Source organism: Mizuhopecten yessoensis, unplaced genomic scaffold (assembly GCF_002113885.1).
Source record: "Mizuhopecten yessoensis strain PY_sf001 unplaced genomic scaffold, ASM211388v2 scaffold10387, whole genome shotgun sequence".
NCBI classification, from domain to species: Eukaryota; Metazoa; Mollusca; class Bivalvia; order Pectinida; family Pectinidae; genus Mizuhopecten; species Mizuhopecten yessoensis.
Window position 1 is genome coordinate 163,715 of NW_018408521.1, and position 13,364 is coordinate 177,078.

Here is a 13,364-nt window from a genome sequence, read left to right on the forward strand (position 1 = left end):
AGGAATACACAATGGTGATGATTACATTTGTAAATATCCGTGACGTTAAAAGTTGGCATCAACGTAGGTCTCGATATCTGCTGCTTTTCTATATGCCGCCAACTCAATAGTATTTTACGAAAAATGCACAATAAGGTAAATATCTGTACATTACCTGTATCCCAACATCCTGCACGTAACCGAAGCGTCTTTGTAATCCCAGTCGTAGGAGTCACAAACACTTCCCCAGTAACCACTGTAGTATACTTCTACACGGCCCACATTGGGATCCGGACCACCACTCAGGCGGATGTCAAAGTCTGTTTCTGTTAGAAATTATGTTTACATTAAACTACAATGATATAGCATTGGTAAATTGCATTACTTCATCAATTAACATTATCTCGTTTAGTAATTTATTTGTGATGTAAAAATATGACTTTTTTAATTAAACAAATGACTGTATAAGAAGTTAAAATGTTTACTTTTTTTCTGAAGAAAATAGTTGTTCAGATATTCAAAACATTCAAAGAATTGCGTTCGAGTTTTATGATTTGCCATTCCGGAGATCGAAACTCGTTTTTTTATAGTGTCGATAATAATTCTTAATTCTCCATTGATTAAGATCAAGTTTAACAAATCTTGCGCTACATTAAAAGTGATGAGCATATATATATTGATACAAATGTATATATAATAAAGGATTGTCGTTACCCTAAGTGACCTTAATAAACGTTAAACATCATTTGAAATTCTGTGATTGCTATTTACATACCTGTCACGTTATGACAGAAAACACTAGCGGGGTAACTACTGCAATAACCAACTCGACCCCATCCGTCAAAGGAACAATCAGCTAGACTGTCCTCCGTACCGTTACAGTCTACACCTGCCATCCATACAGGATCTGTAAGACGGCCATAACGGGTGGTCCGATATATTTGATGACCAGCACTGAAAGATAAATATGAGAATAGTGTAGATTTGTAAGAATATCTATAGCAATTGTTTTGCAAAATTCAAAAGCCAAAAGCTGATTAAAGTAATTTCATAGACATACTACATAATCCTTAGATATTTAAAATAGTGTTTGTACACAAAATCTTTATATTTCTAACAGGTATTTAAGAAACTAAAGTAACCGTCTCGCAATCTTTTGAAAAACTTTGGTTAAAACTGATTCAGGAAAATATCATGAATACTATAAGTATATTTGGTTGAAAAGATTAAAATGTCTTTGACTTATATTTATGTTAAATAATACACGTGCGAGGCCCTTTGCTGTCTGCTTATTCTCTCACCAGAAGCATGCCTGAGGCCATATTTGTGTCATTATTATGGGAATTCACGAGATTTCACGAGAGCAAAAACCAACGATTAGCGACCAAATTTTCGACTGGGTCAAATGTCATGTTTTCACTATGAATGTGTGAGTGTTCCATCAGCCGATTTAGATCTCACATGTCACGAAAGCTTCGCAACGCTTAGTTGTGGACAAACCATTTCCAACCTTCAGCGTATTCCATTTGTCTAGTGCTTCATCGATGTTACCTTTGACTTTACTATGCTGTCGAACGTCTTCAAGGTTTTGCCGATCTCTCGCCAATTCTGTCTCCCGGCTTGGTCGACTATGTTTTAGCATGGGCGTCAACATTACATCGAAAGTGTCTTTGCTTGCTTTACTTTATGTAAACTATTGAGTTATTTACGGCGAGTACGAAAATAGTATCAAATTCCTCTTTATTCGATGTCTTTGATATGTTTCAATTCCTGAAACTGGCATTAACGAAAAAGTTACCACTTTTGCTAAGTAAGAAAATAGAAAATGCCAGATCTATCCTTTTATAAGAAAAATAGCAAAGGTTAGAGGCGAGGTATTTTAAATCATCAATGTTTATGTAACTATAAAATCAGCAATACAGTTAAATGGGGACTTTGGGCAATTTATATATGGTCTCGCCATCAGGATCTCATTACAAAATAAGTAACATTTTAATCTGATATAAAGTTGGATATTTTTGTTTATGCTTATTAGTATGTTAAAAGAGAAGAAATTGTTTTGTATGTCACATTAATAATGTTTATTTAGCGAAGGGAACCTTCCAGATAGTTTACATTCTGTTGATGTCCGTAATGTTACAAGACGAGAACAGCACGTGAAGCTATTTCTTCTTTTCCTGTTAATATCTCTCAGCTGTTTGTTTTTATTAATAGGGTATTATTTTAAACTAGATTTAATATCCTTGAATTACCTGTATCCTAACATCCTGCACGTTACATTAGCATCTCTGTCGTCCCAGTCGTAGTAACCACAAACACTTCCCCAGTAACCACTGTAGTACACTTCTACACGGCCCAAATTAGGTTCTGGACCTCCACTCAGGCGAATTTCAATATCTGCTGCTGTTAGAAATTATGTTTACATAGCATAACAATGGAACTGCACTTCAGTGCATGAACAGTGTTAACATCATAACATCAAATGGTTATCATTATTTGAAAGAAATACATTGATGCAAACTTTGTGTTCCATACATTTTCTGTGATTATCAAAAGAAGTTGTTATATTCACATAATGTTAAATTAAAAAAAAAAATTGTTCGTTAGAGAAATGTGTTATTCACAAAATGTAAAGGCTCAAGACAATATATACGTATCAATCTAATTAATATGTTACCCCTTTTCAGAAGGAACTTGTTTTTTGGATTGTAAACATTTTAAAGAATTCTGTTTAAGATGTATCTCCAAAAAGATATAAGTTTATAAGTTTTCCTCCAATGTAATGTTCAGTAAATGATTCATTTTGAAAAGATCAGAAACGGTAGTATTTGTTTTTTTATCGACTTTTTTTATTGAAATTTTAATAACTTCATACATTAAGAACTAGGACAGCCTAACTTACAAGAAATGGGTTTTTTGATGGGAAATTTTTCTTCACTTTGAAGGCCGATGTTTTTTGGGGGTTTCTTTGTTTTTTTTGCCCGTAAAAAGGGTTTGCCCTCCCAAAGATCTACATATAAAACATGTTTTCATCCATCATGCTCAATGGAAGGAAAGCATACAAAGTGTGTGTTTTTTTTTATTTTGTTGTACACATACTGTCGTAATAAGGACACGTACATGTACACGGCTGATGTGCATCTTTACATTACATAACCATGGGATGGTATTTCTGCGAATGACACATACTAACTGCATATCACATGATTGCCATATTATTCAAGAATTACACCAATGTAATTTTTGTGTTGCGTAGTTATCGATGAGAAATACAGCATTTGTGATGTCAGATAATGGCCATTGTTATTCAAAAATACTTCCTTTCATCAGATAAAAATATGTTTCCCTGAAAATATTGCTACCGAGGACATGTTCAATTCATTTGACTTCAAAAAAAGTATTTTGGATACATTCAAAATTTTGCAAAATTCGGTAATAAATTTAGAATTTGTCCTTCGGTAAGTCGAAATATGTATTTTTTCTCAAATGTCAATCTCCATAATTGTAATATACATGTGTATAAACAGTAATAGAAAAAGAAATATCTAGGCTTGTTTTTGAAGTTTTGACAACAGTTGTAATATCTGAATGCGTTAAGATCTATTACCTGTGACGTTATAACAGAAAACACAAGCGGGGTAATTACTGCAATAACCAACTCGACCCCATCCGTCAAGGGAACAATCAGCTAGACTGTCCTCCGTACCGTTACAGTCTACACCTGTCATCCATATTAGATCAGTTAGACTACCATAACGGGTGGTCCGATATATTTGATGACCAGCACTGAAAGATAAATATGAGAACAGTGTAGATTTGTAAGGATATCTATAGCATTTGTTTTGCAAAATTCAAAAGCCAAAAGCTGATGAAAGTAATTTCATAGACATACTACATAATCCTTAGATATTTAAAATAGTGTTTGTACACAAAATCTTTATATTTCAAACAGGTATTTAAGAAACTAAAGTAACCGTCTCGCAATCTTTTGAAAAACTTTGGTTAAAATTGAAGTCAGGAAATTTCAAAAACATTATAAGTATATTTGGTTGAAAAGATTAAAATGTCTTTGACTTATATTTATGTTAAATAATACACGTGCGAGGCCCTTTGCTGTCTTCTTATTCTCTCAACAGAAGCATGCCTGAGGCCATGTTTGTGTCATTATTATGGGAATTTTACGAGATTTCACGAGAGCAAAAACCAACGATTAGCGACCAAATTTTCGACTGGGTCAAATGTCATGTTTTCATTATGAATGTGTAAGTGTTCCATCAGCCGATTCAGATCTCACATGTCACGAAAACTTCGCAACGCTTAGTGGTGGACAAACCATGTCCAACCTTCAGCGTATTCTATTTGTCTAGTGCTTATTCGATGTTAACTTTTACTTTACTATGCTGTCGAACGTCTTCAAGGTTTTGCCGATCTCTCGCCAATTCCGTCTGCTAAAACATAGTCGACCAAGCCGGTCGACTATGTTTTAGCATGGGCGTCAACATTACATCGAAAGTGTCTTTGCTTGCTTTACTTTATGTAAACTATTGAATTATTTACGGCGAGTACGAAAATACAATCAAATCCCTCATTATTCTATGTCTTTGACATGTTTCAATTCCTGAAACTGGCATTAACGGAAAAGTTACCACTTTTGCTAAGTAAGAAAATAGAAAATGCCAGATCTATCCTTTTATAAGAAAAATAGCAAAGGTTAGAGGCGAGGTATTTTAAATCATCAATGTTTATGTAACTATAAAATCAGCGATACAGTTAAATGGGGACTTTGGGCAATTTATATATGGTCTCGCCATCAGGATCTCATTACAAAATAAGTAACATTTTAATCTGATATAAAGTTGGATATTTTTGTTTATGCTTATTAGTATGTTAAAAGAGAAGAAATTGTTTTGTATGTCACATTAATAATGTTTGTTTAGCGAAGGGAACCTTCCAGATAGTTTATATTCTGTTGATGTCCGTAATGTTACAAGACGAGAACAGCACGTGAAGCTATTTCTTCTTTTCTTGTTAATATCTCTCAGCTGTTTGTTTTTATTAATAGGGTATCATTTTAGACTAGATTTAATATCCTTGAATTACCTGTATCCTAACATCCTGCACGTTACAGTAGCATCTCTGTCGTCCCAGTCGTAGTAACCACAAACACTTCCCCAGTAACCACTGTAGTACACTTCTACACGGCCCAAATTAGGTTCTGGACCTCCACTCAGGCGAATTTCAATATCTGCTGCTGTTAGAAATTATGTTTACATAGCATAACAATGGAAATGCACTTCAGTGCATGAACAGTGTTAACATCATAACATCAAATGGTTATCATTATTTGCAAGAAATACATTGATGCAAACTTTATGTTCCATTCATTTTCTGTGATTATCAAAAGAAGTTGTTATATTCACAAAATGTTAAATTAAAAAAAAAAGTTGTTCGTTAGAGAAATGTGTTATTCACAAAATGTAAAGGCTCAAGACAATATATACGTATCAATCTAATTAATATATTACCCCTTTTCAGAAGGAACTTGTTTTTTGGATTGTAAACATTTTAAAGAATTCTGTTTAAGATGTATCTCCAAAAAGATATAAGTTTATAAGTTTTCCTCCAATGTAATGTTCAGTAAATGATTCATTTTGAAAAGATCAGAAACGGTAGTATTTGTTTTTTTATCGACTTTTTTATTATTGAAATTATATTAACTTCATACATTAAGAACTAGGACAGTCTAACTTACAACAAATGGGTTTTTGATGGGAAATCTTTCTATGAAGGCCGATGGTTTTTTTTTCTTTTATTTTTTTTGATATTTTGCCCGTTAAAGGGGTTTGCATAGATCTACATATAAAACATGTCTTCATCCATCATGCTCAATGGAAGGAAAGCATACAAAGTGGTTTTTTTATTTTATTTTGTTGTACACATACTGTCGTAATACGGACACGTACATGTACACGGCTGATGTGCATCTTTACATTACATAACCATGGGATGGTATTTCTGCGAATGACACACATTAACTGCACATCACATGATTGCCGTATTATTCAAGAATTACACCAATGTAATTTTTATGTTGCGTATTTATCGATGAGAAATACAGCATTTGTGATGTCAGATAATGGCCATTTTTATTCCAAATGTACTTCTTTTCATCAGATAAAAATATGTTTCCCTGAAAATATTGCTACCGAGGACATGTCCATGTCATTTGACTTCAAAATACGTATTTTGGATACATTCAAAATTTTGCAAAACTCGGTAATAATTTTAGAATTTGACCTTCGGTAAGTCGAAATATGAAATTTTTCTCAAATGTCAATCTCAATAATTGTAATATACATGTGTATAAACAGTAATAGAAAAAGAAATATCTAGGCTTGTTTTTGAAGTTTTGACAACAGTTGTAATATCTGAATGCGTTAAGATCTATTACCTGTGACGTTATAACAGAAAACACAAGCGGGGTAATTACTGCAATAACCAACTTGACCCCATCCGTCAAAGGAACAATTAGCTAGACTGTCCTCCGTACCGTTACAGTCTACACCTGCCATCCATACAGGATCTGTAAGACTGCCATAACGGGTTGTCTGATAGATATGATAACCGTTACTGAAAAGTAAGTATAGAAATAAAGTAATTTGGCAATGTAAATATCTCCACAGGGATACCAAATGATACCTTGATATTGTATCTGAGAGTATATTAAAACCTTAATTATTACAAGCAATAATTTGTTTATTTCAAGTCCTAAGTGTTCATATGTTGGAAAATTGGCAATGAGGAAGTTTGGTCATTATCTTGCCATTGGGAAATATGCTAAATACGTGTTTTAAATGAAATAGGATGTTCTTGATAATGTTCATTCGTCTGCTTTGTTGGTGTTTTCCCCCCGGTTCTCGCTTTAAGGACCTGACATTTGTTAGATTTGACCTAGATTTGCATGGCGGGTCTCATCAATGCAGCAGAAGATGCTTAACATTTTACTTTTAAATTATCGCAATAAAAGTACTTTTTTCATGTTTGTGATAGGTACACAGTACATTTAGCTGTGTCAACAAACAAGAATTCTAATAACGAAATGTTCGTCTGCAAAACCTATTACATGTCTTGCTTGCAAACTAACTAAGCTTGTTTGACAACCATCCCTACCCTACCTTTATAGTTTCTACTTTTTTTTCGAAAACAATATTTGTCCAACTTTTATTGATTTCGAGTTGAAATTTTTACACTTAGCATTCTCCTGTTGTTTAAGGACATAAATGTTTTGGATATCAATTCATTGATATTTATTATACATGTTCTACTTGTTCATTTTGATAGAAGGAAGGACATTTTATTTTTCGGCTTTTTAATTTACAAATAGTGCCAACTAGAGGAACAATCCGTGAATTACCTGTAGCCTATCATCCTGCACGTTACATTAGCGTCCCTGTAATCCCAGTCGTTGTAACCACAAACACTTCCCCAGTAGCCACTGTAGTACACTTCTACACGGCCCGCATTGGGATCCAGACCTCCACTCAGGCGAATGTCAATGTCTGTTTCTGTTAGAAATTATATTTACATTAAGCAACAAGGAGCTAGCACGCTAGCTCATTAACATATACTTTCATCACATAGCCATATGACGAAATATCTGAGTATGGTGATTGAATCTACAACTGATTCAGGAACAATAAATCAAGTCTTTAGACACAATTATCCATACTTTGAGATAGACACTTTTAAAAAGATAAAAAGATAATTACTTCGAATACAGTGGTAATTTCCTGGAACTGTTATCAGTGTTTCAGTTATTTGTTAATCTTTATCATGATGATAAATGTTCACTATAACCAACATGTTCTTACATCAAACTTCTTTTAACATCATATTGAAAACGATTTTGTCATTTCTTGATAATAACATGTTATTACTTGAAAAGACCAAGCTGGACTAACTGATAAATATCCAGGATTCACTATGTAAGTGTTTTTACAAAAACATGATGGGAATTTCCAAATAAAGTAACACTACCTGTACCAGTTAGTTAACAATAGACTTCTATGACTGTCCATATATCATGCTGCATGTAAACAATCGCCACGTCATTATGAACTTTGTTACCGGTACACGATCGGTTAGCCAATAGCTTTCCCCCTATTCCTAGTTATTAATACATAGGAGAAAAGAATCAGCTAGCTAATAGTTCCACCCTATTATCCAATACTAATAAATAGTCAAGAATAGCTAGCCAATAGAAATCCCCTTATAAAGCACTACTGAGAGAGGAAAAAATAGCTAGCTTATGTATAGTTTTACTACAAGCTAGTGCAGGGGTTAGGGTGGGAAAGATTAAGCGAATGAATAGAAGTCCCCCTATAAGCAATATGGAGTGGAGCAAGGAATCAGCTAGCCCGTATTAGTTCCCCTTGAAAGTAATACAGATGTGGGGGAAAAGAGCTAACTAGTCAAAAGTTGTTCCCCTATAAGCTAACACAGAGAGAGAAAAGGAAACATCTAGGCCATATTAGTTTCCCTCGTTACACTAATATAGAAGAGCGGATTAGCTAACTAACCAATAGTTTTCCCACTATAAACTAATACATAGAGTGGAAAAGAATCAGCCAGACAATAGTTTCCACCCTAAAGACTTAAGAAGAGAGGGAAAGTATTGCCTAGACAATAATATCTCCCATTAACTAATATTACACCGGGAAGGAATTAAGCACACACACACCCCCCCCCCTCCCCCTAATATAGAGGAGGGAATAATTATCTGGCAAATGGTTTCCCCTATTAACTAAAAAACAGAGAGTATTAGCCTATAATGTCCCCATTAACTACTACTACGGGGTTGGTAATTAGCTAGCTTTTTTCCCCGTGGTAAAATATTAACTAGTGGGGAATCAACTAACTGATTCATTCTCCAAGGGAAAAATCAGCAAGCCTTTTTTTTTGCTCCGGGTTGATTTTTTTCCCCTGGAAAACTTTCAGATTGGGAAATAAATGACTTCTACAACGGTATATTGTAGCTGTCAATTCTTAACACAAAATAACACCCATTATTGACATTAATACAAATAGGTTCTGTAAGTACCTTTTAGAAAGAGAAAAAAAACTCAAACTGTCACTTCTGTGAGAACATAGACAGATCTTTGAACTACGAACCTTGATCAGTCCATGCTCTTGTGGAAAAGTCACTTTTCGGCTTTTAATCTTTACGTAAAATTCCGCAAAAAATTCCACATGCGATTTATAAAGATGCACGAATTTTTAAACATTATATATATATCTGACCATTGCCAACCCGTAAATTCTAAACCGAATCAAATTAAGGGGATTTTTTTTTGGATAAAAGTCACCTTGGTCTCCTTGGAAACATATTACGCCTGCATCTTCACCATGGTCACAGTCCTCAATTCCCCAACCACTAAACTGACACTCATAAAGACTTTGTTCCGATCCGTCACATGCGACTTCATCCATCCAGATCGATCCTGTGCCAGCACCAAAGTACGCAGAACCAACATTCTGTCCATGGCTATAATCAAATAACGTACTTGTAACTTCTTCACCGACTATGTTTTAGTTCATAATTATATTTTACATAAGCAATTAGGCCATAAGCAATGTGATCGAAGGTATATATGTTAATGAATGAAGGATTACCAACACAGGCTTTCATACCTAAAACATCTCTCTACCATAGTCATGTTTTTGTTTTGATAATAAGGTATACATGTATTTAGATTTGACAAACAGGATCCAGACAATGTTTAATATCAATACATTTGAAGAATGACTAAGTTTTTTTAAACCAAATAGGTTTGTAATTTTGACGCAGAAGAAGGCGAGCGTTTAAAACAATCACTCAGTTTATAAGCATACATTATATTTTGTTTTATATATATTTTTATCTTACAAAATTAAAAATATATGTGTTAGGATGTGTAACTGATATAAAAGATATAATATGTCTCTTGATGAATTAGAGTTTTATCTCTCTCGACTAGGGTTTGATATTCATTTTGTTTGTAATACCATGTAATGGCCATTTCATGTTATATTAGAGTAGTTTTGTTGTTGAATTCTAACGTACCGTTATGAATTGTTAAAAAAGCTCGTCGCAGTATCAAGGGGCTAATGGGAGAACTGCAACTAAGCTTTGAATTGAGTTTCAACAATCGTATTAAGTCTCAAATTACGATCGGAATACATGTATTATTCGTATCCGTATTTTAACCGAAGGATACAATTTTTATTGCATATCCGAGTCTAAATAAAACATTCCAAATCAACACTTATTTACGGCCACAGTCGAACACCTTTTAACAATTGTCTCTGAAATCTTTCCAGGTAAGACAAAAATAGTTTTTACTCCATGGTTTATTTGTTATTCACCATGCTGTTTCTTCACACGGTTATTTCATTAGCTCACGGAAAAATGTAGTTCATTGATACGTGCACAATGTACGCCTTGTGTGAGCACATTCAAGGTCTCAGAAACCAGCATGGTTAGTTTACAAAACTTTTCAACCAAAAGCGATTACAAATCAATAAAAACTACTTTCGTCTCATTTTCCTCGTCATATTCAATATTACAGAGCCTAAATACTTATTTTCCTCAATCTATGAACGGTCGCCATAATATCTTTATTTTAGATTAGCGTATAACGTAGCATTGTTATAATGTCTTAGAATATTGATGAAAGTGTTTTGTTTCCCTGCTTGTTTTTGTTTTGTATTATCATTGAATATTTAATTTATGTTATCTAAAAGCTTCGCTAGTGAGACATATTTTTCAGTTGCTACTAATACACGCTCGTATTTTTTATCTATAATATTTTGAACATTATTCTTGTCACTATATTAGTTTAACATGGTTAAGTTATTCCATTTTCATTAAAATGGCAAGCGTTGAACATTCATTAATGTCAACTGACAGCTGTTTAAAATTTATTTTTACCATTTCTGGTATCTGTTTATGTTTTAATCAATTCAACTACATGTATTCATATTCAGCATTACCTTTCAAACACTGTATATATCGTGTATTCATAGTTAATAAATAAAATAGCCATCTATCCTGGAGGGTCAGTAGTATCCAACGGTATATATATGATGTCATAATAATGATAACGTCAGCTCCTGATCTTCATGCCGTTTGAATGTGGTATGGCTATATAGTGCCAATGCCATACGATGGTAAATATCTATCTTCTATAACATAAAGCAGGCTCTCGTATTATATCAATAACGATGTCACGTAAATATATGTTGTTCCATACTTCCATCCGTTCTTGTTAAAATATAATTTTTTAGTTAAATTAGACTAAATATTACATTTTTTGTGACTAAAATACACTATACCGCAAAGTGGCTACGGTTTATTTACATTTATGAATACCAACATTTATCAAAAGATGTATTAATATCTGAGATAAAAACAAATATCAGTTAATAGACATTATATTTTCACCTCTATCAATATCTCACCTGCTTCAAAATTACATCTGTAAGTAATTGACCTGTATCAGTAATCCACCGTTATCAGTTTCTCACCTGTATCAGTAATCCACCTGTATCAGTTTCTCACCTGTATCAGTGTATCATCTGTATCAGTAATTAACCTGTATCAGTAATCCACCTATATCAGTTTCTCACCTGTATCAGTATATCATCTGTATCAGTATATCATATGTTTCAATGTCTCACCATATCAGTTTCTCATCTGTATCAATAATCCACCTGTATCAGTTTCTCACCTGTATCAGTTTCTCACTTGTATCAGTTTCTCACCCGTATCAGTATCTCATCTGTATCAGTAATTAACCTGTGTCAGTAATCCACCTGTATCAGTTTCTCACCTGTATCAGTTTCTCACCTGTATCAGTATATCATATGTTTCAATGTCTCACCATATCTGTTACTCATTTGTATCAGTAAATCACCTGCACCAGTAAATCACCTTCATCAGCTACACATCTATTATACCATTTATTTATATACTCACATGTAATCGGCACTCACCTATATCCGATCATTCTGCAAACAACTAGAGCATCATTTTGTCCCCAGCTTTCACCACACACGGTACCCCACTCTCCGGCATGGAAGACCTCCACACGGCCAGAACTGTTGGTCGCTCCGTTTACCAGACGAATAGCAAACGGCAAAGTGGAAGTGACCGAGACTGTTGTTTGAACAGTAGTTGTCAAAGCTGTTAAATAAAGAACAATGTCATTTCCATATAAGCTTAATGATACATATAATAAAAATGCAGAAGACCTCCACTTTGACATTTGATACGTTTTCAGCTTGCCAGGTTGATATAATCGGAACACTGCTATTTATTTATTTGTTAGGGTACAGACAACTACTAACCTTAGGTCATTTAAATACGATATAGCACAGTTGATATTGATAAGAGGCATGAGTACAAATTTATTTGACTGTATACACAACAATTTGAATTAGATTGACTGTACACAATTATTCATATTAATTTTCAGAACTTGCCCTTGACCGAGCCTATATGCAATGATTTAAACATATATTCAACAGTTCAGTTTAAAAATAATCATAACCAGCTAAAAAAAACCTCCTGCAGCACAAAAGGGTGCGTGTACATAACTATTACGGCATCGATATTAGTATAACGTACCAAAATGGGTAGAACGGAGGACGTGTCCGAACAGCTCTAGGCCGATAATACTCTGATACCGAGTTTGAAACTTATATAGCTTCATCGTTTGATATTTTGTTTGCTCTTTCCAAATATAGATTTGTCCCTTTTTTAACAAGTAAACTTCCACCTTCATCCGTTTGCAGTGTTAATCATCTGTTTTGGAACACTTTAGACATGGGTGGATTTCATTCTTTGAACATTTCGAACAACCTTCATCGACAAACTAGTGTGCAGTAAATAGTTACTTTGATTCACTGCACCGACCTCCGTAGTGTTTCTCAAAAGTAATTTTAGTGTTAATTCTGTTTCCATACAATATAATAATTATAAATACAAATTAAGGAAGAACCTGTCTATTACGAACTAGTCAGTGGAATTGAAATATAAAAAGCAAGGTCTTAAGCGCGCCGTTACATATGTAGAATATAGAAAAAGGGGGAGATGTCTATACAAAACTCTCATGATGTTACTAATACACATTTGTTTTTATTCTGTTCCATCTTTTTTGTGAAACTTTTCTGTGACAGTCTATGTACCTGTGTGTTTCCTTTTTAAATGTTTGGATCTTTAAAACCTTTTAGTGCATAGTTTGCGTTCTATGATTCATGCCAGGTACTGCATATTCCATTTTCGTCATAAATAATTGAATGTTCTTATATTTTGGATTGATATAAGTCAAGAAAGTCCTCCATTT

The 13,364-nt window shown here is 33.8% G+C and overlaps 1 protein-coding gene across 1 annotated transcript in view; it reads right to left on the reverse strand.

Moving 5' to 3' along the window:
• Positions 1 to 13,364, reverse strand: part of LOC110460406 (deleted in malignant brain tumors 1 protein-like) — a 183,979-nt gene that overhangs the window by 78,992 nt on the left and 91,623 nt on the right. The window contains exons 13-17 of the mRNA XM_021513281.1: positions 5,080 to 5,230; positions 3,587 to 3,765; positions 2,232 to 2,382; positions 755 to 933; positions 155 to 305 (exon numbers count right to left, since the gene is read on the reverse strand). Coding sequence (XP_021368956.1) covers positions 155 to 305; positions 755 to 933; positions 2,232 to 2,382; positions 3,587 to 3,765; positions 5,080 to 5,230 — 811 coding nt within the window. The remainder of the gene's footprint in view (positions 1 to 154; positions 306 to 754; positions 934 to 2,231; positions 2,383 to 3,586; positions 3,766 to 5,079; positions 5,231 to 13,364) is intronic.